We start from the raw sequence: 25,857 nt of genomic DNA, 5'->3' as shown, positions 1-25,857 counted from the left end.
ATGTGACCACAACTTTTGGTGAGGGTTGCTGTTCGTAAGGCAGCAGAATACAGCAGATGGGAGCAGGGATTCTAGATCCAGACATGTTGCATTTGGATCCTGGTTGTCACTTACTGTGTGGCCTTGGACAAGCTAATTCACCTTTCTGAGCCTCACTCAGTTTATTCATCTATAGAATGGGAGTGATTCTCTACCTCATAGAGCTTTGGGGAACATCAAACATAGTACCCTATATAAAATATGTACAACAATTCATATAGTGTTCTATATGAATTAGCTAGTATCTGCCTCAGTGCCTGGTAGGGACTCAATAATTGGTATGGATCAGTGTTGGAAAGTGGCCTGTGAGTTCCCACCCTCTGTTCTTATCTACCCAGAACCCTGGGAGACTTGGCTCAAGGATGAGCAGAGCCCCATCTACCACCTGCCCTTCAGTTCTCTGGAACCTAACAGAACCAGGGAAGCCCCACATGGGGAGGCTTTCTCCAAGGGAGTTGGGATGGTTTGGTACAGCTCATCCCCCCTCCTGGAGCAAACTACCCAAGCACAGACCTCCTGGTAGGAGAGCGGAACTGTCCTCTTAAGAGGAAGACAGTATTTTAATAGGCTCCATGTGATAGGAAAACCGGTACTGCTGTTGAGGAGGTGCAGGCCGAATCTTTGAACTCAGGGGCTCTTCTTGAGCAAGGTGGGCAAAGTGGTGCGAACTCCTCAACACTCTACCTTTGGCTTTGCCGCCTTCTCTTCTGGGTTCTGGCTGGAGTGCACGCGAAGAAGTTGTGCTTTCCCAGGGTTCTCTGGGGGGGGGCGTGGAACACAGCAGGCAGGAGAGTGTGAGGGGCCAGGTCCCTACCTGGGAGCTGCCCAGGAGATCTGGAGAGACCCCTTCTCCCCGCCAGGCCCTGGTGGATATGTGTGTGCCTGGGTCAGGCCAGGCTTTTGCTTGGGCTCTCCTGGCAACCTGGGAGGGGTTGGCTCCCTTCCCCCAGCCTCACCGCCCTCTTCTACATCCAGGTCACAGATGTCTGAGCAGTACCTACTCTGTGTCAGACACGCTGCCCGGCACACAGGACCCTTTACAGTCTAGTGGGGGAGAACAGAGTACATTGAGAATACCTGTCCTCTCCTCTCCCCTCCAGCCTTCCTTCCCCTCCCCCCCACCCCCGCTCTGGTCTAAGGTACCCCTTCCTCCCTGGTCTCCCTCATCCCCTCTGGGACCCCACAGTCCATTCTCTACACAGCAGCCAGAGGGGTCCCACCACACCCTGCTGGTAACCCCATGCTCTCTTTATGAGACCACGTGCCTGGCATTTCCCACAGGCCGGCTCTGTCCATCTATCTCATGTCTTACCACTGTCCCCAACCCACAAGGCTCCGGCCACCCTGGCCTGCCTGCTCGTTCACCAACACACCTGGCAGGTGGAAGCCCTGCTCGCGGGCTCTCCCTTGACCCAGAGAGGGCTGGATCCTTCCTGCCTTTCGGCTCAAGGGGCCCTCTCCCCACCCTGCCAGTCCTCCTGCTTCTGCCATCGCCCTGTCATTTTCCGTAGGGCACCCATCTGCCTCAGGTGTCTTTGTGGTCTGCACTCCTTCCCTAGGATGAAGCTCCACGGCAGCAGGAACTCGTCTCCAGATTCTCCCCCAGTGATCCCAGAAGCTAGCGCTTAGGTACTGATTAAGGATCTGCTGAACGAATGAGTGGATGGATGGATGGATGGATGAAATGAGCCGCTTCTTTGGGCAGGGCTCCATCTCCAGGGGGTCCTTGTATCCCCTGAGGAATCTAGCCATGGTGGGCCTCTCTGAGCCCCCAGTGACCTGCTATGTGGACTCTTACCTGGTTTTTCGCTTTTTGATAGAGGTGGCGTCTTTGTCTTCTTCAGGGATTGGCTAAAACCAACACAAGGAGAGGCTGGGAAGGTCAGGCTGGAGCCGTGCAGCCAGCCGAGTGGCAGGGTGGGCAGGGAGGTGGGGAAGGTGCCCCAGGGAGAGGCAAGACCCACCCCTCCTGAGAGCCAGCAGGTGTCTGTCCAGGGATGGCCCCACCCCAAGCAGGACCCCAACAACTGTGACTCCATCGCCCGCTGTGGCCACAGGGAACCAAGGCCCTTCTGTAAGGAGCCGTAGGGAGGCCACTGCACCTGCCCTCCCCTGGCTTACTGCTTCCCTGCAGACAGGAAGCCTTCCTGTGGGAGTGGAGAAGACAGAAACCCTGCTTCCCTGATGAATTACTGATGAGCATGGATAACATTCATATCTTGTATTGGCTTTGCACTCAGCAAGCCTTTTGATGCACCCGATGTAATTTTTCTTCCCTATGATTCCAGGAGAGGGTGTTTTGAGAAGGTGAAACAGAGGCTCACAGATGGGAGGTGGCTTGCCTAAGGTCACAGTGAAGCTGCCTTACCACTGTGCCACCCCTGGTCTCAAAGTGGAAAAGAAAACCAAGTCCAGGGCCAGAGCAAGCACCCACACCTTCAGCACATCCAAGCCAGCACAGCATGCCGCCCCCTTCTCACCAATCCACCCACCCGCGCTCCAGCCACTCCCAAATTTAACATTCCCTAACGCTTCCCATTTCTGACTTCCACTCCTGACTTTCCCCACCCTCTCATTTGCTTGTTCAAATCCTATCCATCCCAGCAGTGTCCCCAGGCGCTATCAGACATACTTAGGGGACTGTTGGAAATACACATCTCCGCGTTCACCCCCACCCTACTGTGTGACAATCTCATCTGCCTTTTCAATAAGCTCCCTGGTGGGTCTGAGCGCTGCTGGGCTTGGAAGTCAGATAAGCCTAAGTCTGAACCCCAGCTTTTCTGCTGCCCAGCTGCGTGATTTGGGGCTGTCATTCAACTGTTCCTGAGCCTCAGTTTTCTCATCTGTAAAATGGAGGTAATACTGCCTCCGTGGGTGGCTGTATGGACTAGAAACGTGTGAAACACCCAGCGGTGTCAGGCAAACATAGTGGGCACTCAGGATTGCTGGTCCCATGGCTGACACTCAGGCCCCACTCCCCTGCTGTGTGCGGACTTCCCTCATCTTCCCTTTCCCCAGCTCATCATTAATCCTTCTCTCCAGCCATGCAGAGGACTTAATACCCGCATAAAGGTACTTCTGCCTGCCTTGTGTCACCGTTCCTTCTCTGCTTGTTGTGTCTTCCCAAAGACCAAGAGCTTCTGGAGAGCTAGATGTGGCTTACCTGGCCCTGTCTTGCTATAAGTGACACAGGTCACCCCCTTAGCATCCCCACGGCTGGCCCCTGGAGTCTGGTCTGGTAGAGTAAGCTTTCAAGCCGCATAGGTAGAACAGGGGGAGGTCCGGGGGAGAGCATGGGCCTCTTCCTCCAGGACAGGCTTAGGCAGCCCAGGCTCTGGCCAGCACCGGGCTCCCTCCTCTGGCCTCCACTGGCCTCACCTGGGAGGACAGGTGGCTGAATGTTAGGGAGGAGAGGGGCAGCTGAGGGGTGCGAAGCCCACCTGTAGGGTAGCTGTTGCCTCTCTTGAAGTGGTTCTTGAATTTCCTGGAGCTGGTTCAGGAGTTTCTCTGATGGGATGGAGACTAGGGCCTGGGGAAGGAGCTGAGCCACTGCTGTCTGCAGGAGGCCCAGTGCCCTGTCTTTCTCTGTAAGCACAAGCGGGGGAGAATCCTCAGGGGCAAGACCTCGGCCCCCATCCTGCCACTAGGTGGGAACGTCAGGGAGCGGGCCCTCCAGCTCTTCTGCCCAGTGGGTCCAGACAGCTCTCTAACCATCTCACATTCTGTCCTCGGGGGCCCGTGGGGAAGGCCACACTTCTCTGGCCCCTGTGTGTGCAGCGTGCCTCGGCCTTCCACACCTCTCTCGAGTGTCCCTGGTTCTTGGTTCACCTGCCACCTCGGCCCCTGGCCCCCTGGGAAGCCGGCTGGGGACCCGCCCTCCCCCCCCTCCTCCTCTACTCTCTCGTCCAATCAGCTCTCTGGCTCTCATCACTCCTCACCCGCCCACTTAGATACACCCTCCACCTACCGCCCCAGTGAGTATGTGTACGTCCGTTTACGTGTCCATGTGCACGTGTGTGTGTGCTCTTATGTACGTGTATTTGCATCTCTGTGCGTGTGCATTCCCCACAGTGGTGGATTAAAGGCCATGTCTGCTAAGTATGGTCTTTGAGTGTCTCCCTCCCAGGGGCCGAGGCCTGTGGTCAGTGTGGAGGAGGGGGTCCCCTCTAAGGAGCAGGGTCGTGGAAACCCTGCTGAGGAATGTGGAGGAGGGAGCAGTGACGTCGTCTAGCTGGAAGAGATTAGTTTGGGGCTCCAAAAAGGAGGAGAGGCCCCCGTGTAAGGCCCTGGGGTGGGAGCCGAGTGACACCTGAGTCCTGCAGAAACAGTGGACACAGCCCTCAGCGGTCTCCACTCAGACGAGGTTCTGGGCCCGGGACTGTGTCCTCACCCTTGGGGGGCGCGTAGAGTAGCCAGAACCGGATAGTATTCAAGGAGTCTGTTTGCAGGATTTGAGAAAGCAGCTCCAGGATCTGTGGGCAGGACGACAGGCCTGGGTCGGCGTGGCTGGACAGCATGTAGCTGGCTGCACAGCTGCCTCCCCCGCCAGGTGGTCTCCCAGAGCCCTTGCTTGGCTAGACGGGTCCCCACGATGGTCCCTGCCTCCCCTCCGCACGGGACTTTACACTTTGTAGAAAGCTTTCTCTGCCTACAGCCCTGGAGGAAGATTCTTAACCTCCCTACTGGGCAGATGAGGCGTCTGAGGCCTCGAGAGAGGAGGACACCTCGCAGAGCTGTTGTGGCAGAACGAAGCCTCAGAATCAGACACCTGGACCCCTCGTCCCTGAGCCCTACTTGGGCTGGTTGTACCCCAAAGTCCCTCACGGGGAAGACAAGGTCAGGGCTGGCCCGTCAGCTCCTCAGAGACGCACCAGCTCCCAAATGCTTGGGTCCTTGGTGTGGGGATTTCAGGGACCCCATGGGCCTCCCCTCCCTGAAGTTCCCAAGTTCAGAGATTGGAGATATTAGCAAAGAGGTGGGGTGATCCCTGTGGGCGGCCTGAGGGTCGAAGTCAGCTGGTTCTGTGCCCTGCTCGGCCGGGGGCTCCTTCCCGCCCAGAGCCCTGTGCTCTTCACTCCCAGCCGCCTTCTCAGCCTCCAGCATCTTGGCTACTTCAGGGCCCTTTCCCTGCGGCGTCCTCCAGTCAGGGATCAGCGGCAAGAGATCCAGCTCTGTCTTGGAAGGGCGATGGGGGCTTCCTGGGCCAGGCTGCTGCTGGCGGCTGTGCCTGTGTGGAGCTGGGGCCCACGGGGGGAGGCGGAGCCCCCGGGGTCCTAGGAAAGTGGGGTTCCCTCAGCGCTTGGTGGTCAGTCTCCCCAGGACCCGAGGTGCGCTGTCAGTGCCCAGCAGGTCTGCCTCATCCCTGGCAGAGCGGGAACTGGGCCGGGCCTCTCCCCAGGCCTGCGACTGCTAGGCTGCCCACCCTCACCCCCGGGTACCCGCCCCCTGAGTTGACCTCCGCCCCCATCTGCCCGGGGTCCCTCTCCATTCTCCGCATCCAACTTACCTGCCCTGTGCCCCCTCCCCACAGGACCCGAGAACCTACTTCCAGGGAAGGTGAGGCCGCCCTATGGTGGAGAGAGCACTGTGTTCTAGCCCCTGCTATGCTGCGCCCTCTCCGGGGACCTGCGCCGTGGGCTGTCACCCGGCAGGGTCTCAGCCTCCCCGTCTGTGGAATGGGGTCCTGTCTGCTCTCTCTGTTCCCTGAACTGTCTTAGGGCTCCAAGGGGACTGCGTGCTTTAAAGCACTGGTCACAGGGCAGGTGTCAGGATGCTGTCATGGTCTGGCCTCTCCTGGAGAACGGGTGCGCCTTTGAACAGAGACGCTCACTGCCTCGCCCGCCAGCACGACTCCTGCGTGCCTCTCAGGCCCCCATGGGACACTCGAACACGGAGGAGGGGGCTTTATGCTTCGCTGCAGCACAGACCAGACGGCTCCAGGGTGTGGGGAGGTGGCTGCGACCAGCCTTGCAGGCTGCGGGGGGGCAGCAGGCTGGGCGTGGTGAGGACACGCCAGGCAGGGCCTCCACCTCCAGGCTTCTCATTCCACCGCCGTGGCTCCCTTCGCTAACACGTCAGGTGCCACAGCTGGACCAGACCGTGTGACAACGTGTCCGTGCTCCCAGTTTGGCTAAATCATGGAACTAAGGTCCCGAGAGGGAAAAGGACTTAGAGAGGGAAAGGCTCAGACAGAAAGCTAGAGGCAGCTGGGGATTGGAATCCAGGCTCCTGACTCCCAGGTCTGGGGTTTTTGAGCCTTGTGGTCTCAGGTGCAAGGCTCCCTGGGAGAAGCCAGGCTTGAAAGCAGTTTGCAAGGGTCCTAGTTGGATCCCTGTGAGCCTGGGAGCAGGTACCACCATGTTCTCTGCCCTCAGACTAGGGCCTCTGTAGGGTCCACAGCCCCCAACCTTCCCAGCACCTCACCAGCAACTCCTGATCCTGTAGGATGAAGGTCTGGTCTTCTCCACCTGTGCTCGGAGAGTGGTTTTGTACGCCCTGGCGGGAGTGGCGGCGGGCCGTGGCCCGGGAGGAAGCAGGGATGAGCCTACCAGTCTCTGCTGAGTACTTTGCCCCACTCTCCCGCTGAGGCTCCTCCTTCTGCTGGGAAAAAAGCAGCCAGAGACTCTTGGCAGAGAGGGAGAAAGAGGAGAAAGCAGAGGGGACAAGGGGGAAAAGAAGAGGAGGAGGCCGGGGACCCAGGATATCACCCAGGCCAACCCGACCCTGTCCTAGACCCCGCTTGCCAGTGGGGTGGCCCTTCCATTATAGCTATTGCTCTTCCTGCTGGAATTTCATTGAATGTTGGCTCCCCGCCATGGTTCTCGGGTGGTCCTTGTACTTCTTCTTGGGTAGGCCCTCCCCATGCCCCTCCCCCCGCCCCTCCCCCCAACCCATCAGAGATTTGAAAACAGTATCCTGCCTTGGTGTAGGATACTGTCCCCCACAGCTTGCCATCCTTTCTTTGCCCTGGGAAACCTTCCTGAGCCAGGCCTGTGGGCACAAGGCCTAGGACCTCCTGCCCCTGGAACTCCAGTTAAGACTGGTAGTATCCTTCTCCCCATTTTAAAGATAAGAAAACTGAGACCCAGACAGCTTAGCTGAGTTGCCCTGAGTGTCACAGTGAGTTAGCTGCAGAGCAGGGACGGGAACTCTGTTGCCCAAGACAAGGGCGGGACCAGACTCGGCCACAAAGTTCCGGGCCTGTCCTAGGACCAATTTCAACCACCTTCAAGCTGCCTCCCGCTTGTCCTTATTGGTTTATCAGCAAATAGCACCCAGGAGGCCACCCCCATTCTGTCTGTAATGCTTCAGGGATTTTCCACCCCTTCTCAGATTAGACACGAAACGAAGTTCAGAAATGAGAAACAAGCTGATCTTGCCTACGTCCAAAGTCAGCCCTTCTCCCACCTTCTCCCTCACTGCTGCCCACTTGTGCCCTGTTCCTCAGCCCTCTGGTCTCTAAAGAGGCCCTGCATTTTCCAGCTTGTGAGCCTTTATGCTGTGTGCTTCCACTAGGCACGTCTCTCTCCATCCGCTTCTAAACTATGAGCCCTTCTTGGATTTCTCCACCTGGTACGTTCTGTCCTCTGAACCCTCACTGGGACCCTCCCCCTTGGGTTGACTTCATGGGCCCCTTCCCCCGTGCCAACAGTAGCGCCTCTCAGGAAGGCTCGCGCTACACGGATCTGCTGGAGGCCACGTGGGAGGGATTTAGTTACAAAGGAGTGAGTCCATTTCGTCTCTTCTCAGGCAGCTGCTTTGTTCTGCACCCACCTCCTTGCTCTTCAGCGCGTTCTCCTTGGTGAAGATGGCCACCCGGGAAGCCAGGTCTTTCAACTCCTTCTTCCAGGCCTCTGGAAGGAGGGGACGAGATCCGGCCAACCGATACCTGGGGCTCTCCTCCTTGCCCTCCCTGTACACTGGGTGTGGGGAGGACTGTAGGTGGAAGAGCCTCCTCTCCTCCCCGTCTTCCTGCCCTGCATCTTAACGGGAAGGGTAGCTTCACCGGGGAGGTGGTGCCCTTGAGGGAAGGAGTAGGAATCACACCACTGGTGGGTTGGTGGGTATGGTGGCTACTGATACTGGTGTCCTAGCCTGTGGCTTTACTGGGAGATGCTGGAGAACATTTGGCTACATGTACCAAGATGTTTGTGATTTAGTCTAGCTTTGCCTCTTTTAGGAGCCCAAAGCCAGGACAGAGATTCAGTCGATATGCTGTGGCAGTTACTAAAATACTGAGTGACTCCTGGCGAGGTTGGTAACGAGCACTGCAGCAAGCCTTCCAAGCCCCTCTGCCCCTTCCCCAGGGTCCTCCCCGCCCTTAAGGGAAAGGGAAAGGCTTGGCAGCGCAGAGGCCTCTGAAATGCTGCCCTCCCCCTCCGCCCCCCAACGCACTATCTATGGCTGGCTGTTCTGATTGGCTGGGGCCTGAGCACACAAGTTACGAAATACAGTATTTCCAATCCTGTTCCTGGCTAGAGCTGTAAGTCACATGACTGTTGCCCACATCTGCTTGTTATGACTCCTCAGACACATCAAAGCCAAGCAGGGGTGCGTTTCTGAGGACCTGGGGTTGGGGAGTAATGCAAATGCAGCTGCCTGAGGAAATAAGGAAAACACTGGGGTTCCCCACCAGACCCCACTGACCTAAGAGCAATGGCCCTTTCCTTCTCAGGCACCCACCCAAGCCAGGCACACGGATAACCCCAAGGTAGAGGGGCTGTGGCCCAAGTACCCACCAGAAGCAAGCCAGGGATCCCGATTGGACTGCGGGTCTCCAATGGGGACCGAGATGGTGGGCATCCCGATCAGAGAGCGGGGTAAGAGTGTGGCTTGACGTGAGGCGGCCAGAGAGAACTCGTCCCTGACAACACAGACAGGCTTCCCGGTGAGATCTGTGAAGGGTTAGAGGCTGTGAGAAGGGGGGCCTGAGTGGACCCCAAGAACTCCGGGGGGCTGGGAGGAGGCTGGTGAGCAGGGGCTGCACTTGGCCCACTTCTTCCAGTAACCACAAGCCCAGAGATGGCGAGAGCTGGGAGGGCCTTTGTAACCACTGCGACCTTACCCCTGGGGACACCTAGAATGGCAGCGAAAGGATGTGCTCAGGGTCACGCAGTGAGTCAGGCAGAGGTAAGACAGGAACCCAGGCTTCCTGAGACCCTAGTCCTGGGGTCCTTTCGGTGTTCTACGACAGGGCAGTGAAGTGCAGGTGTGAGCACAGAGGCAGGCAGCTTAAAGAAGAGGATGTGGGGACGGGGGCATTAAGCCACAGTTTGTGACGAGAGGGGCCTGGGCTCAAATCACAGGGAGCGAGACCCTCTGGATAAAACTTCATGCCATCTGTCAGGCTTCCAGGGCTGAGTGCGTGGCAGCCTGGAGGCGGTAAGAGACATTTACACGTGAGGACCCTCCAGTCTAAGGTTTGTGTGATGCTATAGCATCATTAGTTCAGCTTTGGGGAACAGCCTGGTCAGGACTTACCGTGGGTGCTCACTCTGTCTTCCCGAACACTTTCCTTTAGTGCCAGAACCCCTCACTCTCCTGGGTCCTCCTGGCTCACCAGCCCCTCGGCTACTGCTTCCTCTTCATCTCCTCAACCCCTTAGCCTTGGGGTCCCCAGGCTCATGCCAGGTTCTCCTCCCCCGCATCTACATGGTCCCCTGATGATCCCATAAATACTGCCCCCATCTGAGCGGCTCTCACGTTGGCATCTCTGCCCCAAATGGACCTGACTGCCTACTCGATACCTCCTCTCGGACTTCTAAGAGGCATCGCACATGTTGCATCTCCCACGTCCCAGACCGAACCCCTGACCCTCCCCACCCTCCACTGGCCCCTTCTGTGGGCTTCCCTGTCTCAGCCAGTGCAACTCCAGTTTTCCAGTTACTCAGGCCAAACACCTGGGAGTCGGGCTGCCTCCTCTCCCGTCTCGTACTCTGTTTTGAATCTATCAGCAAATCCCATTGGCCTTACCTTCTGTATATCTCTAGAGCAGGGACACTAACTCCTCCACTGCTACCTCCCCGGTCCAAGCCACCATCCATTCAAAAGCCAGTAGATCCCTTCTGCTACCTCTTCGCTCTCAACCTTCCAGTGGCTCCCACCTGACTCACCGAGATGGCTTAAGGGTGACCATGGTGAGCTCCAAGGCCCACGCGTTGTGGGCCCAGCTGCCTCTCTGATGCATCTCCTTTCTCTCCCCTCCTGACTCTGCTCCAGCCACACTGACTTCCTTGCTGTTTCTCCAACAGAGCCAGGATGCTCTTGCCTCAGGGCCTCTGTCCTTGCTGTTCCCTCTGCCTGGGACACTCTTCCCCCTGAGATCCACACGGGTCATGCCCTGTCTTCCTTTATCCTTTGCTCAAATGTCATGCTGTTGGTCAGGCCTCCCTGTATAGCCTTGGCACTTACCACATCTGACACCTTATCTATTTCCTATTCTTTCCCACCAAAGAGTCGGCTCCGTGAGGGCAGGCACTGTCTGTCTCGCTCACTCTCATAACCCCAGAACCTAAAACACTGCTTGACCCATAGTTCACACTCATTAGATATTTGGTGGATGGATAGCTGAGTGGCTGAAATGGCCTGAGTTAGACCAGAGAGTGCAGCTCTGCAGCAGAACGTTCATCCCTTTCTCTGATTTGTAAAATGGGAGAATTGGCAATGACGTAAATCCTGTGGGGCTAGGCAGGCTGCCCTTGGACCCCCGCACCCTGCCCCTGCCTCAGGTTCTCCCTTTCCAGCACGCCCTCCCCTGTCCCCACCTCCGGCCAGGCTCTGGCCGGCCCCAGCCCTACCTTGGATGTGGGTCACGTGCTGGGGATGGGGGTGGTGCCGGGAGAAGAAGGAGTGATGGCTGAGGTGGCCGAAGCGGTGGGCACCGGGCGTTTGGGGCTTGGAGGTCCTCAGTTCCTCTCGGATCAGCCTGAAATCCACAATCCCTGGGATCCTCAGTTCTTTCTGTGGCCCGCCGTCCGCGTGGCTCCTTGGCCAGCACCCTGACTTCTCGGGTTTTGGCTCAGTCCTTGGCCTGAAGGAGAGGGTCAGGGAGAAGCAAATGGAGCCCCCCGGCAGCGGTGCCCACCTGAGCTTATTAGAATCCATTCCTGAGATGCTCTGAAGTCTGGTTTCCGGGATTTCACCGCCACCCCCGTGACACCAAAGCTGAGCCTCCCCCAGGCTCCTTTCCCAGCCATGCCATCCGGCCCCAGGGACCCTTCTGTCTTCCTAAGATGCCTGAGCAGGGAGCCAGGACCCCAGTTTTCTCTCAGAAACCATTTCTAAAGCCAGAAAGAGAAGCCATAGACCCACCTACTCATCCAAATACCTGGACTGGAGCAAAGGCACATTATATACACCTCCAGGGCCAGGGGGCTGACCCTAGCATGGGCCTCTCCCCAAGCCAAACTGCTGGCAGCCCAAGAGAAGCCAGCTATAGGCTGTCACCCTCCCCCCTTGCCCTCGGGGGCAGTTTTGGCCCAGACTCAGCGTCCAGGGGCCAAAGCTGGCGCCAAGGCCAGACTAGGCCAGTGAGTCCTTGTCCCGTGGGGGCCCCTCCCGGGAGATGCAGAGGTGACAGGGCGGCTGTCAGGGCTGCGTCGCTGCAGGGAAGCCTCAAGCTCTTGCTTCGCTTCGCTGGAGACAAGCGTCTCAGGTTCTCTGTCTTCCACCCGCACCCCTTCCCGCTCCTGAGGACGCTGTGCTTCTGCCCCCGGAGGAGGCGATGGAGTAGGTCCAGCGAGGATCCAAAGGTGGGCTGCTGTCCGCCAGGGGCCTGGTGGGACCACCTGCCTGCTCACTGTCTGCTTTCCCTTCCGGTGGTCCTGGCTGAAGGGAATCCCTCTGGAGGTGTATAGATGGACTCTGGATATGCTAAGCAAGGCGTTTTGCCCCAGGAATCTCTGCGGATCTCGCTGACCAGGCCCCTGAGTTTCCTGTTCCGTCCTCGATTCGCCTCTAAGGGGTCTGGGACTTAAAGAAATAAAGCAAACCTTCTCTGAAAGTCGCTGTTAGCTGGCCTCCCCTACCCCCAACTAACAGAAGAAGTCAGCCCCTGAAAACCCCTGGAATTTCTGTGCTCCTGCCCCCTGCCTGTGACTCTGTCCCTACCCAGGAGGGGCCCTGCTTGTGATTTGCTAACTCAGGCCTGAGAACCCACTGGGGGCCTGGCTGATGGCAGTGGAAGGTGATCTCCACTTGGACCCTCAGTTTGCTGACTTCCTTTGTCTTCCGCCCACCCCGGCCCCCTCCACCTCCTTGGTCAGCAGGGAAGGCATTTGGGACCTTACCTCGTCAGTGGGTGCTCCGCCAATTGGGTCCTCACTTCCGTAGCCATTGTAGGGCCTCTAACAGAGTAAGGACCGGCGAATTTAATACTAGTGTTGAAGATGGATAACGGGAACTCTCGTTGACTGGTAGTAGGAGTGTAAACCGGAACAGACTCTAGGGGAAAAAATTGGCAATATCTTATAAAATTGAACATTTGCATGCCGTATCACCCAGCAGTTCCTCTCCCAGAAATATACCCCAGAGAAACTCTTGCAGACGTGCAAAGGGGGCTGTGTGTAAGAATATTCAAACCAACATTGTTCAAATTAGCAAGAACCTGGTGACAGTCTACATGTCCAGTGGCAGAAGAATAGATAAATATGCTGTGGTCCATTCAGACGATTGAACGTTATATTGCAACGGCAATGAACGAACCACAGCTACACGCAACAACATAGATGAATCTTACAAATGTGATGCTAAGTCCAGGAAAGCAAGTTTGCAGGAGACCATATGGCCTGAGATGCTTTTTAAAGATAAAGTTCAGGGCTTCCCTGGTGGCACAGTGGTTGAGAGTCCGCCTGCCGATGCAGGGGACACAGGTTCGTGCCCCGGTCCGGGAGGATCCCGGAGTGATCCTCCATGCTGCTGAGTGGCTGGGCCCATGAGCCATGGCCGCTGAGCCTGCGCTCCGCAGCGGGAGAGGCCGTGGCAGTGAGAGGCCCGCGTACCGCCAAAAAATAATAAATAAATAAATAATAATAAAGATAAAGTTCAAAAGCAAGCAAAATTAGAGGACTTCCCTGGTGGCGCAGTGGTTAAGAATCCACCTTCCAATGCAGGGGACGCAGGTTTGACCCCTGTTCAGGGAACTAGATCCCACATGCATGCCGCAACTAAGAGAATGCATGCCAAAACTAAGGAGCCAGTGAACCGCAACTAAGGAGCCCACTGGCCTCAACTAAAGAGTACACGTGCTGCAACTAAGGAGCTGGCGAGCTAAAACTAAGGAGCCTGCCTGCTGCAACTAAGAGCCGGCACAACCAAAATTAAAAAAGAAAGAAACAAAAAGCAAGGAAAATTATCATAAACGTGATAAAACAAGAAAAAAAAGCAATGAACGCTAAACACAAAATTCAGATAGAGGCTATTTCTGGGGGCAGGTGGGAAGGGGAGGCGGGGAGGAGAGGAGCAAATATGATGTGTTGATGGTGGTATTCTAGTTCTTGGTTTGAGAAGTGCATTTACTGGTGATGGCATGAATGAAAGATAATAGGTGTTAAAGCCAAGAATTGTGATTAATCTAACTAAATCTATGGATCTGTACATATAGTGCTGGGGTTGCAGGTGCCAAGGATGGGGTTGAAGCAGGAAATCAGTGCATTCTGAGAATTAACCATCTGAGTCATAGAATCTGCAAGGGACCCCAGAGATCGCCCAGGGCCAGCCTTCCATCAGGTTAGGGTGGAGGGGAGCAGACAGCACTGCCTGAGATCGGGTAAGAGGAGAGACTTGGAGATCAAACAGCAAGGAGCCAGGCATCCTGACTCAAAGTCTCCTGATCTTTGCCTACAGAGAAAACCAGCTGGCACGGCTTCCTTTGAAGGCAGTTTGGACATCCTTAATGATGGGGGCTAGGCTCGAGAGCTCTTAGATGCTGCAGGGTTGAGGACAGGGCATTGGGATGCCCCATACCCACCTGCCTACAGGAAAAAGACTCGATAGAGCAGAGACTTTTAAATACTTTTGACTGTGACCATAGTAAGAAACTCATTTTTACATCATAACCCAATTCACGCACACAAGTGTGCATGCATTTGTGTGTGTGTGTGAAACTGAAGCAATTCTTACCCTTGTTATATATGATGCATACTGATAGTTTCATCCTATTTTTTGTTTTCATTTTGTCAGTGTTAGATGCAAACTATTAAATTGATTTTATAAGCCACTAATGGGTCATAGCCCACAGCTGCTGTGAAGAGGTCAACAGAGCCTCTAGCGGGCCAGGCCTGCCTTTTCCAGAGCAAGCCAGGCCGGGGCCCCACTGAATCTGACCCTGACCTTCCTTCCCTCTCTCCCTGGGCCCCCAGCTGGCCAGGCACAAGGGGCCTGATGACACCAATACAGAGACAGAACTTCCCTTTTCGCCTCTTGGCCCCTCTGGGTCCTCCCCCGGGCCCTGGGCTGTCTGGAGTGCCCATTTCCTGCCCTGTGGAGATCCCTGGACTCACGGAGGAAAGTGGCCGCTATAGCATGTGGGTGAGTAGCCCTTGCTGCCCCAGCAGGAAAGAGCAAAAGGACACGTCAATGGAAAGGCTCGTCAGTTCTGTGGGTAAGCCTGTCGCTTTGTGACTGCATGAGCCAGTGGTTGCTAGGTTACCTCTGCCCCACAACTCCAGAAGCCTGGCATCCCTCTCCTCACCCCCATCCAGCTCCTCTTACCCTTCCTGGAGGGTCAGGAAAGCTCGCTCGAGGACCTGCTTGCCCTTCCTCCAAGCTCCCTTTCTATCTCCCATTCAGCGCTTTCAATGGGGACCAAGGGAGAAAATGAGAATCAGGGGCTGGTTTCAGCCAGCGAGCATCAGGCAGAGAGAGAAAACCTGGCAAAAAAGTTCGGTTGGGCTGGGTGCCAGCTCTGTCAGCCTGACCGGGCTGTCTGCCACCACGGAGGGGGTCTGTCTCCATGTGTCCTATTTCTGGGGATTGATTGGCAGAGAGCTGTCTCTTAGATGGAGAGGAGGAGGCCGCCAACAGGATCCAAAGCGTCCCTGCAGCCCTACTCTAGGCAGGTTAGCTGGGTGGGAGGACCCTGGGCTTTCAGTCCGGCAGGGGTTTCCATGGGATTCTGACACTCCCTAGATGTGCCACCTTGAGTAAGTCGTCTGTACTGCCAGAGCTGTGGAACAGTGGTAAGAATACTTGGTTCCGATTCCAGCTCTACTTCCTAGCTATGAGGCCTCAGACAATTCACCTGATGTCTCCGAGCCTCAGTTCCTCTGTCTCTGAAACGGAGATGATACTTGCACTTATTCTCACGGGAGCTTTGAGATTGCATGACGTAATGCACAGGAAGGTGTTTAGAATAGTGCTTGGCACCAAGTATGGTAACCTATGTTATTACCCTCTCTGAGCCAATACAGTGGGGTACCCTCACCTACTTCTCAGGTTGTTCTGAAGGACAAACAAACTAATAGAAGCGAAGCACCTAGTCATATGCCTGGTGCACAAGAGATGCTCAAAAGTGGTAATAATCATCACTGTGATTGGTATCTTTTTTTTTTAATTGAAGTATAGATGATCTGTAATTGGTATCTTGGTGGAGGGGAGATGGAGGGGGATGGGATGAGTCCTGAGCCTGAGAACTACCATGGGCAGTTTACTTTGTTTCTCTGAGGCTCAACTTGGACCGCTGAAACAGGGGACCAGGATAATCCTTTGTCCACAGGGCTGACGTGAGATCAGAGGCTGTGAGGGGTGTCCACAGAGTCTGTAAACAGTGCAAGGGTTTGCAGACGATGCTTGGTGCTGTCCTAGGAGTGAGGCTGCTGGGCCTCCGAACGGATGGGGGTGGGCCTAGTCGAGGGTCTTCCTTCTCGGCACCCCTGGCTTCATATCAGTGGCCCAAGGCTTCTAGACTCTGTGTCCTCTGCTGGGGAGGAAGAGCAGGAAGGAGGATAGCTAGAGGCAAACCCAAGTTCTTCAAAAGTTCTGCCCCTCCCCACTGAGGGGTGGGGACACACAGCACTGCAGTGCCCCATTCAGGGGGGCCCTCTGAGCTTGGCCTCGCCTCCAGTGCTTTTCCATCCACACGGGTCAGAATGTTCTCCCTTCAGGCTCTGGCTTCTCTTGGGCTTGTCTCTGCAGGAATGAGGTGACCCCTTTGAAACCATTCTGAAAGCCCCGCTCTTGCATGCTTCTGGGAATCCTGATGGCTACTATGACAAATAAGACTGGATTTGAAAGGAGAGAGAGCTTTCTCCCCTCCTGCCAGCCCCGCTGTGCTGCTTTCAGCTCACCTGGGGGATTTCCTACAATGTGACCTGACTCAGCCGAGAATAAAACCCACTCATCCTCCCCTTGCACCTCTTACCCCTCCCACTGTGTTGTTTAAAACTGAACACCGGGCCTCCGTGTACCTTGCCGCTTTGGGATTGAAGGGGGTACCGTATGGAATGCCCTCAACGCTGGTTTATAAGGTTTATGAGAGAATTGAGAGGAGACCCTTCTGACTGCTCTTTACGGAGCATCAAAAAGAGGAGAGAGATTCTGTCTGCCTGTAAATGGTTTGAAGTACAGTCCTCCTGCTGGGATGCGTCAGTTATAAGAGAAGCACTATAAAATTTTATGGAATACTTCTTATGTGCCAGGCACTGTGCTAATCCTTTTTTTTTTTTTTTTTTTTTTTTTTGCGGTACGCGGGCCTCTCACTGTCGTGGCCTCTCCCGTTGCGGAGCACAGGCTCCGGACACGCAGGCTCAGCGGCCATGGCTCACGGGTCCAGCCGCTCCGCGGCATGTGGGATCTTCCCGGACCGGGGCACAAACCCGTGTCCCCTGCATCGGCAGGCGGACTCTCAACCACTGCGCCACCAGGGAAGCCCCAAAATGCAGTCTTTTGATGGAGAGAAATTTCTAATTTTAACTTAGCCCAGTTGATGAATTTTGTCCTTAGTGATGAATGGTGTTTGTGTCCTACTTAAGAGATCTTTGCCTACCCAAAGTTATGAAGATATTTTTCATATTATTTTCTAGAAAGTTTACTATCTTACTTTTCACAGTTAGAGCTATGATCAGCCTGGAATTGGTTTTTGTGTAAGGTGTAAGATAGGCGTCAAGAGCCATATTTTTTCCCCTACAAATATCTATTTGACCAGCACCATTTTTAAAAACACTGTCTTTGACTTGCTTCTCTCTGGTATCACCTTTATCAAAATTCAAGTGTCCATATACGTGTGGGTCTGTCTCTGGACTCGTTCTTTTCAAGCGCACTATGGGTCTAGCATTCTGCCAATACTACACTCTCTTAGTAACTGTAGTTTTAAATACATCTTGATATCTAGTGGTATAAAACTTCATTGGAGAAAACTATTTTTTTTCTCCATTCTCAATACTTCTGACACCAGATGTATGGGGTTTTTCCCACACCGAGCATTTCCCCATTTCAGCAGGAACCAACTGGGTGTCCTACAAGTTTAACTTAATTCTGACACTGTCTGCCTGAAGACAGCATCAGACCCCACAGGTTAAGGGCCCAGTCCCACAAGGCTGCCCCCATTTCAGACACTGAAACTGAGAGTCCCGCTAAAACTAAGTTCCCTTACTGAGTTGATGATTAATCTCTCAATCCAAAACTTTATTCCCTTTCTTGTTCCCTCTGACCTCAATCCTGTGCTAACTGAACACTCATCGACCAGGGTCAGATGACTAAAATTGCTGTTGTTGATAACATGATAACATCGTTAATGTACTCAGGTTGCTACTATAGATACCATCATTAACGAACAAACCCAGATTGTCTCTCCAGGGCAAGGTGAGATAACAGGCCCTTGAGCCATGGACCACCTGGCCAGAGAATCCAAAACCAGAGACATCCTGAGCCCCGGGAACCTGAATGTCACAGAAACGTCACCTGATGATGATTAATCCCAGCCTCTTTGTTCTTACCCTTCAAAACATCCCTCACTCAAAGACCAAATGGAGTGGACATGAGACTTGTCTCCCACTCCCTTCCTGGGCGTGATGCAGTAAAACCCTTACTTTGCTGCCAACACCCGCTGTCAGAATTCGGCTTTCTGTGGCCGCAGGCACATGAGCCCTCGTTGGTAACAACACCAGTCGCAAGTCCAAGTTGTCATCTGTATTTTTTTTTTTTTAACATCTTTATTGGGGTATAATTGCTTTACAATGGTGTGTTAGTTTCTGCTTTATAGAGTGAATCAGTTATTCATATACATATGTTCCCACACCTCTTCCCTCTTCCGTCTCCCTCCCTCCCACCCTCCCTATCCCACCCCTCCAGGCGGTCACAAAGCACCGAGCTGATATCCCTGTGCTATGCGGCTGCTTCCCACTAGCTATCTACCTTACGTTTGGTAGTGTATATATGTCTATGCCTCTCTCTCGCTTTGTGTCATCTGTATTTCTGACTGACCAGTGTTAAATTAGGATTCTCACGATCCCCTCCTCATGTTTGAAAGTTTGCTACAATGGCTCACAAAGCTCAGGTAAATATTTACCTATGTCTACAGTTTATTGTAAAGGGTTATTATAAAGGATACAGATGAACAGCCAGATGGAGAGGTACCTAGGGCAAGATCCCGTGTACAGGAGCATCTGTCCCTTTGGAACTGGGGTGTGCCACTCCCAACATGTGGACCTCTCACCAACCTGGAAGCTCTTCAAACACCATCCTTCTGGGGTTTTATGGAGGCTTCAATAGGTAAGGGTGATTGATTAAATCATTGGCCATTGGTGATAGAGTCCACCACCAGCCCCAGGTCAGGGGGTTAGGGCTGAAAGGTTCCCCTGGCAACCAAATATTACCTCAGTAACAGAAAGTCAGGTGTGTGATTGAAAGAGCCAGTTATGAATAACAAAAGACACCTTTAGCTGTCTCATCCCTTAGGAAATTCCAAGGGTTTTAGGGGCTAGGAATGAAGATGAAGACTAAATGGATACATATTTCTTATGCTAATTCACAATATTGCAGATTTCCAGCTTTGTTTTTTAAGGTTGTCCTTACTCTTCTAGTTCCTTTGCCTTTCCATACAAATTTTAGAATAATTTATCTGCATCTACAAAAATTTTTGATGGGATTTTGTTTTTTTTTAACTGATTATTTTTCCTACCAGTTTTTTTGAGATATGATTGACATAGAGCACAGTACAAGTTTAAGGTGTGCAGCATGATGATTTGATATACATACATCATGAAATGATTATCACAATAAGTTTAGTGAACATCCATCATCTCATATAGATACAAAATACAAGAAATAGAAAAAACATATTTTTTCCTTGTGATGAGAACCCTTAGGATTTACTTTCTTAACAATTTTCATATATAACATACAGCAGCGTGTATTATATTTATCATGTTGTACCATACATCCCTATTACTTATTTATATGCTGTATTATCCTGGTATTATTTCCCATCAATGTACAGGAGAAAATCCTGTGATCACATGCCCTTTATCTCACCTGTTGTCTCTTCTGCTTCATACATGAGATTTTGGATTGTGGCCAGTCTCACTGGGTGCTTTGATGAGAGCTGGCTGCTCTGAAAGTTGAGTCTCTGCCAGGCTCTTGAGGTTTACCTGCCATGGCATTGCCTGTGCCTCTGTTGTCCTGAAGTCTGTGTGACTAGCCTTCTGATGATCTTTTAGAGAATAAAGGAGGAAAGAAAGAGGCGTGACTAACGACCCCACATGGCTCCTCCACCTCTCCTGTCTCCCCTAGAATGGTCAGTTACCTGGTAACGTGTCATCTGAACAGGACTCACAGCTCTGGAGCTGGCAGCTATAGACTGGTCTAAGTCAGCACTCAGGAAGGTTACCCAACGTGGAAGAGCAGGCATCAGAGAAGAGAGAATAAGTCTGAGCTCTCCGGAAAGATCCAAGATCATGGAACCAGACAAGTTTCCTACATTCATCCCTTTTCGACTTACATGTCCCTTCTTTGACTCCCATCCCAAGTTCTCCCCTCATACTCTCTTTGAATACCCAATAATTCTTACAATCTCATGTATCTCTTCTGCAAGCCGGTCAGCTCCAAGAGGTTAGAGGCCACATCTATCTTGTTTATCACCAAGCATAGGGCCTTGTTCTGCATGGTGGTTACATGGGTATATTTGTTTTGTACTAATTCATCAAACTCCTGGTGCAATGCCTCATGCCCAATAGATATTCATTGAATGAATGAATAGATGAAACAGAGTCTAAGGTAGTTATTCTTCGTATTCACCCCTTACATGCCTGAGTCCTCGCCTCAGAAGTCCTACCCACTGTATGCTAGTATTTGTCAACAAAACAGCTCTAGTGACAGGGAGCTCTCTACTGCCCAAGGTTGCCTGTTCATTTTCTGTGTAGTCCTGTTGGCTAGAAAGTTCTTCTTAATACTGAACTAAAATATATCTCCGTGAAGCTTCCAGTCAATATTCTTGATTCATTCTTATGGTCACATAAATCAGGCCTCGGCCCTCTTTGTGATGACAACTCTGTAAGAGCCCATGGCACGTTATGCGACTCTAAGTAATTCCACATGACTAGGGAAACCAGAAATCCCAGATGGCGCAACACAGCCCAGGTTATTATGCCTGCAGTCCCAGAAAACTTATTAGTTACGTCCTCAGTCTCAAAAGTGTCCCAGATTGGATGATTAATTACATAGCTACTCTAACGATGCCTGGGGTATAAAGTCTGAGGGTGAGGTAGAGATGGGGGAGATGAAGGTAGAGAGAGGCAGGGGCTGATCATAAGGGGCCTTGTGGACCAAGTTCAAGAGGAACATTCGATTAACTGGGCCTTGTGTGGCACCTTCCCTTGGAGGGCATCCTCTCCGGATATGATCTAGTTCACAGGCAGATCCGTGCATCCATTGGTAGACGGTTATTGCTACGGATTGTCATTTATGGAAGACATCAGGTAAGTGCTTTCCAAACAGCCTGGGGTGTGGCCCGGGCAATCTCTGCTGACCCTGGTTCATGTATTTTCTGTAACTGATTCTCTGCCACTAAGGCTTGGTTTTGACTTGTTTTTATAGTTGTGAGGTTGTTTCCAGAGACAACATTGAGCAATCCCCTCAGGACCTTTTGCTGTCAACCAGAGACTTTGTAAGACTTCCCCGGGGGGGATGTAGCCAGGATCAGAAGCAGGCCTATAGCGATAAACGACTTGCTTTAAAGGACTGAAATGATTTGTATATTGGAGGGACTGGGAAGGATATTTGACCAAAACGAGTTTTTAATTGAGTCTAAGATGATGCAATAACAAGGCAGTGTTGAGTTAGATGTTTGACTGGGCAGCCAGTGGAAATGGTTTAAACATTTGGAGTACATGAATTACATGAGAAGTGGATAGTAAGAGTGGGTATTTGAAATATGTCTGAATGAGTGGATTCCTTTGCAGTGCCCCCTGCAATACCTGTCCCTAAGCGGCAGGTGTTTCTTTGCACCCCAAAACTGAGTGTAGCAGGCCCCTCAAGCACATCCACAAGGACGAGCTTCAGGCTGCTTCTGCCCACCATGAAGCCAGTCAGCAGTGGACCCCAGGGCTTCTGGAGGCTTCCCGACCCCAGTCGCTGCTCCAACAGTTGGACGCTCAGAGGGAATGTAAGGCAACTAGGAGTGGTCGTGTCACCCTGCCCTTCCCATTCCTCCTTTGTCAACCTATTGAAGTGTGGGGCTAGTTTGAGAATCTAGGTGTATTAATTTGCTAGGACTGCTGTAACAGAGGACCATAAACAGGGTAGCTTGAACAGCAGACGTTTATTGTCTCACTGTTCTGAAGACTAGAAATCTGAGATCAGGGTGTCGCAGGACCGGTTCCTTCTAAGGGCCGTGAGACAGAACCTGCCTGATGCCTCTGCCCGTCTGGGGGTTTGCTAGCAGTCCTTGGTGTTCTTTGACTTGTGAAAGCATAGTTCCCATCTCTGCCTTTATCTCCGCGTGGCATTCTCTCTGTGTGCATGTACGTGTCTACATCTGCCCTTTTTAAAGGACACCAGTTATATTGGATTAGGGGCCCACCTCACTCTAGTGTGACCTCATCTTGACTAATTACATCTGCAATGACCCCTCTTCCAAAGAATGTCCCATTCTGAGGTACTGTACTGAGAGTTAGGACTTCAACATATGAATTGTTGGGGGACATAATTCAGCCCACAACACTAGGGTAGATAGAAGTAGCCTCAGCATGAATGTAACCACTCTATTGGTTACTGCTACAACCAACTCTATCTTGTGGGAAATGATCAGGTCAGAAAGAATCCCGTGGTTAAGGGAGAGGTACCTCAATCCTGCTCTAACAGGTTAAAGATATAGCCCGCTAGACATGGGTTAGTTTGTCTTGAGCTATGAATGTGACATTTCCCCTGGGGCTGCTAGCTTGGTCACACATGGCAGCCTGCTGGTCAGGGCACAGGGTGGACTGTAGTTCTGGGAAGCTCCTTTTACTCTGTTTAGCTCACTTTCCAAGAGTCCATCTTCTAAGCTCACGCCCTTGTTCTATCCTAGAGCCAACTGTCTTCACTCTCTGCTGAGATGAAAGCAAAAGCCTGTACCTAGTCTGCCATTTGGACTTCCAGCCATTCTCTATACTATGCGGAGGAATTGTTTTAAAAAACAAACGTGATACGGTCAGCTCCTTGATTAAAAGGACCTCAATGGCTGCTTACTGCTCTCTTGATAAAGTTAGAAATACTATATCCTACAGGGCCCGGAGGTCTCAGGACACTTACCATCTCCATCTAGTTCTCAGTTGCATTTGTTTAAAAACAATTGAATTGGCCATACTCTGTTTCATGATAGGGGTGCTGAACACTGATGTTCACGCCATGAGTATTCATCAAGCTCTACTCTTTGATTTGTGGACTGGTCTGTACATATAGTATATTCTGATGAAAAAACAAAACTTCAAAACAATTGAGTAAGTTGCCCAAAGTTCTGGGAGTTCCTTAGTCATATTCTTCTTTATGACCTTTTAGATCACTTGACAATCACTATGCAACTATGAATTTCTTTTCTCTCTCTTGGGAGAGAAAGATGGAATTAACAAAGAGGGGTTGATTCAGCAAGTTACATCATGGTCACAAGACAGATTATGCAAATTGCAACAAGAACACAACATGGTCCTACAATATTTTTGTGCTCTTTTTGTCCAGAAATTATGCTGGCTTGCTGTTTCCTGTTGCTAACTAAGGATGAAGAGTCATCACATGTTGCGTTTGCCTGCCATTCTACTTAAAACTGCGGCACCCATGACATCCTGCTCTATGCCCCACAGTTTCTATTTCCCATACTGGGCTTTGCTTCTTTTTCCATAGCCCTTGGCACCTTCTTACTTGCCATATAGTTAGTTATTCTGTTTGTCTGTCTCCTTCCACTAGAATGTAAGTTGCATGACGCAGAGATCTTTGTTTTGCTCAGTGATTCATTCCCCCACCCAGGATGCTGCAACCTAACATTAAATAGTTGAATGGATGAATGAACGAGCCTGAGGTCTACATTCCCAAATGGTAACTCTCCCATTACCTGCTTGGGCCCCTGAAGGCATGTGCATTTGTACACCTGCACCACACATCTGTCCCTACTGACCTGCCTCTCCCTCCCCTCCCCCTAACTCTTGCCATGCTCGCTGGCCTTCCTGAGCCCACCTCTGGGCCTCGGCATATACAGTTTCCTCAGCTGGAACACTCTTCCTGCATCTCTCTGCCTGGTTAACTGCTGCTCAGCCTGCCCTCTCAGCTCACGCTGTCCTTGATCCCTCCGCCTCGGTCCATTCCCCCGAGCATGGAGCATGGAGAACAACTGCCCTTAGTTTAAAAAAACAAAAAAAAACAAAAAAAAAAAACTGGGGAAAATTTCTTTACTTTTGTAAGACATAAAATCTTTTCCATCTGCTTGCAGAGATGGACGCCCTCTCCTTCTACCCTGACCCTGAGCTCCGGATATAGCTGCTGCCCGCCCAGCTGCCCGAAGCCCAGCTCCTCTGAGTGAGTCAGTCCTGGAAACCGGTTCTGCAGGGCCAGGCAAGGAGTAACCATGGGTCAAGGTTACTAATTGGCCCCCTGGTCCTCTGTTGACACAGGACTTATATTACTCTTCATTGCATCCCATCTGTGTCAACACTGAAGGGGAGGGAGAGGGAGAAGGCACTGGCCTCCCAGGGCATTCTGGCCACACCACGCATCCTCAGCGCAGGACCAGGGAAGACACCCTCTCCAACCAAATAACTCTGTGATCAAGGGCCCCTCCTGGGACCCTGAGCACAGAGAGGTCGAGTTTCTAAACAGAGGCTTCTGGGAAGTGCAAGCCAAGTAGGGCATAGAGAATTCTAAACTGAAAGAGTTGGAGAGCAGCTTCCCCTCTCTATCCAATTCTGAGCTCAGGAAATTGAGACCCAGAGAGGGTAAAGGGTGAATCCAAAGCCACACAGCATGTGAGTCTCAAAGCCAGCACGAGAACCTATAAGTATCATCATGTTTTATGGGCCTGGGCTTCTAGAGCAGAATTCTAGGTTCAGTTTCCACTAGCTGTGGGACCAAGGCATAGAAATTGATGAGAATGGATAGAATTTAGCAACTTTTATCTGGGGATGTTCAAAATACAGATGTTTGGGCCCCACCCTTCATTCACCAGGGAATGTAGGAAAGCCCTGACATGGGGATTTGGAAAAGCTCCTTGGAGGTTCTGATGTGCCTGCTAGAAGGGAAGGATGGGCCGGATGACGCTTGAGTCCCTCCTAACTTGACAGATATTCAGCTGTAGATATTAACATGAGGCTTGTGTTAGCGTGCATTCCTGTTTTCAGTCCTCAGTGGGACAGTTTGGCTCCCTAGGGGGAATCCCAAAATTTTAAAAAGTTTTGGTTGTCACAGTGATGGGGGTCGTTCTGCTGTCATTTGGTAATGGTGATGGATGCTAGATGTCTTATAATGCAGACATTGCGAAGGCAGTCCCTCACAATGAAGAACTGTCCTGAGTCCTACAGATTTTTTTTTTTTAACATCCTGCCAGAACAATCATGTAGGAGAAAAACCAGTTCATAGTCACATGGGCCAAGACCTCAGTTTCACTTTCATACAAGAAAAAGTGGATTTCTTTAAAAACATGGTTTTATCGTACACTCTTCCCGGAGCACATCTACCCTGTTGAAAGTTGCAGGTAGGTTATCCTTCATTTTGTTTGGAACTTTATCAACTCTTAATCCATCATTTTGGAAAATCACATCACCCCTGGTAATGCTGCTCACATAACACTAGAGTCAACAAGACAACACCTCTGTACTGGACTGCATTTGTAGCTTTCCCATTCAGAACAATTGTGTGTAGTTGTATAAAAATACTAATTTAGCCTTATTTCAAAATGGCAAATATAAAGGAAAAAATGACAACAATATTAAATATTATCTTCTCTTCAATGCATACGTATCCATCATAAGTTCATGCATCTGCTAACTTCACGTAGGATTTTTTTCTGATGGCTTTCAGTTTTAAAGTTAGGACACTATATTGCTATGTAGGTAGGTACTCACCCCTGTTTACGACATGTATTTTGTAACTCCCATAAACAAGGGGTGTTGGGTTTAGTTGGTTTGGGTCTTACTGATCTACAAACACCAAAAATCTGCAGGAATATTGATAGATCTGTAGCTCTTGGGTAAGCGTTGAAAAGGCCTAGGGTGCACTCAATGGGGCAAGGGGCACGTTGGAAAGGCTAATCAACTGTCAGGATCAGGTCCTGATGGGGATTGAGCCAGACCTAGAGCAATGAGATGAGAGAGAGCTGGGCTTGCTTCAGCTGGTCACAGAGCCTAGATTGGCATCTTACCTGAA

The 25,857-nt window shown here is 51.9% G+C and overlaps 1 protein-coding gene across 1 annotated transcript; it reads right to left on the bottom strand.

Moving 5' to 3' along the window:
• Positions 1-711: 711 nt before the first annotated feature.
• On the bottom strand, positions 712-11,336 carry TBATA (thymus, brain and testes associated; the record flags this gene model as incomplete). Its single annotated transcript, XM_079900469.1, has 8 exons — positions 10,836-11,336; positions 8,778-8,933; positions 7,813-7,892; positions 6,463-6,639; positions 4,430-4,511; positions 3,480-3,624; positions 1,838-1,890; positions 712-797 (listed from the first exon to the last, which is right to left on the bottom strand). The coding sequence occupies exons 1-8, from the start codon at positions 11,140-11,142 to the stop codon at positions 712-714; spliced, it is 1,086 nt and encodes a 361-aa protein (XP_079756595.1). The 5' UTR covers positions 11,143-11,336.
• Positions 11,337-25,857: the final 14,521 nt, after the last annotated feature.

This window comes from Stenella coeruleoalba (genome assembly GCF_951394435.1).
Source record: "Stenella coeruleoalba genome assembly, chromosome: 16".
Taxonomy (NCBI): Eukaryota; Metazoa; Chordata; class Mammalia; order Artiodactyla; family Delphinidae; genus Stenella; species Stenella coeruleoalba.
This window is presented reverse-complemented; position numbering and strand designations above follow the sequence as displayed.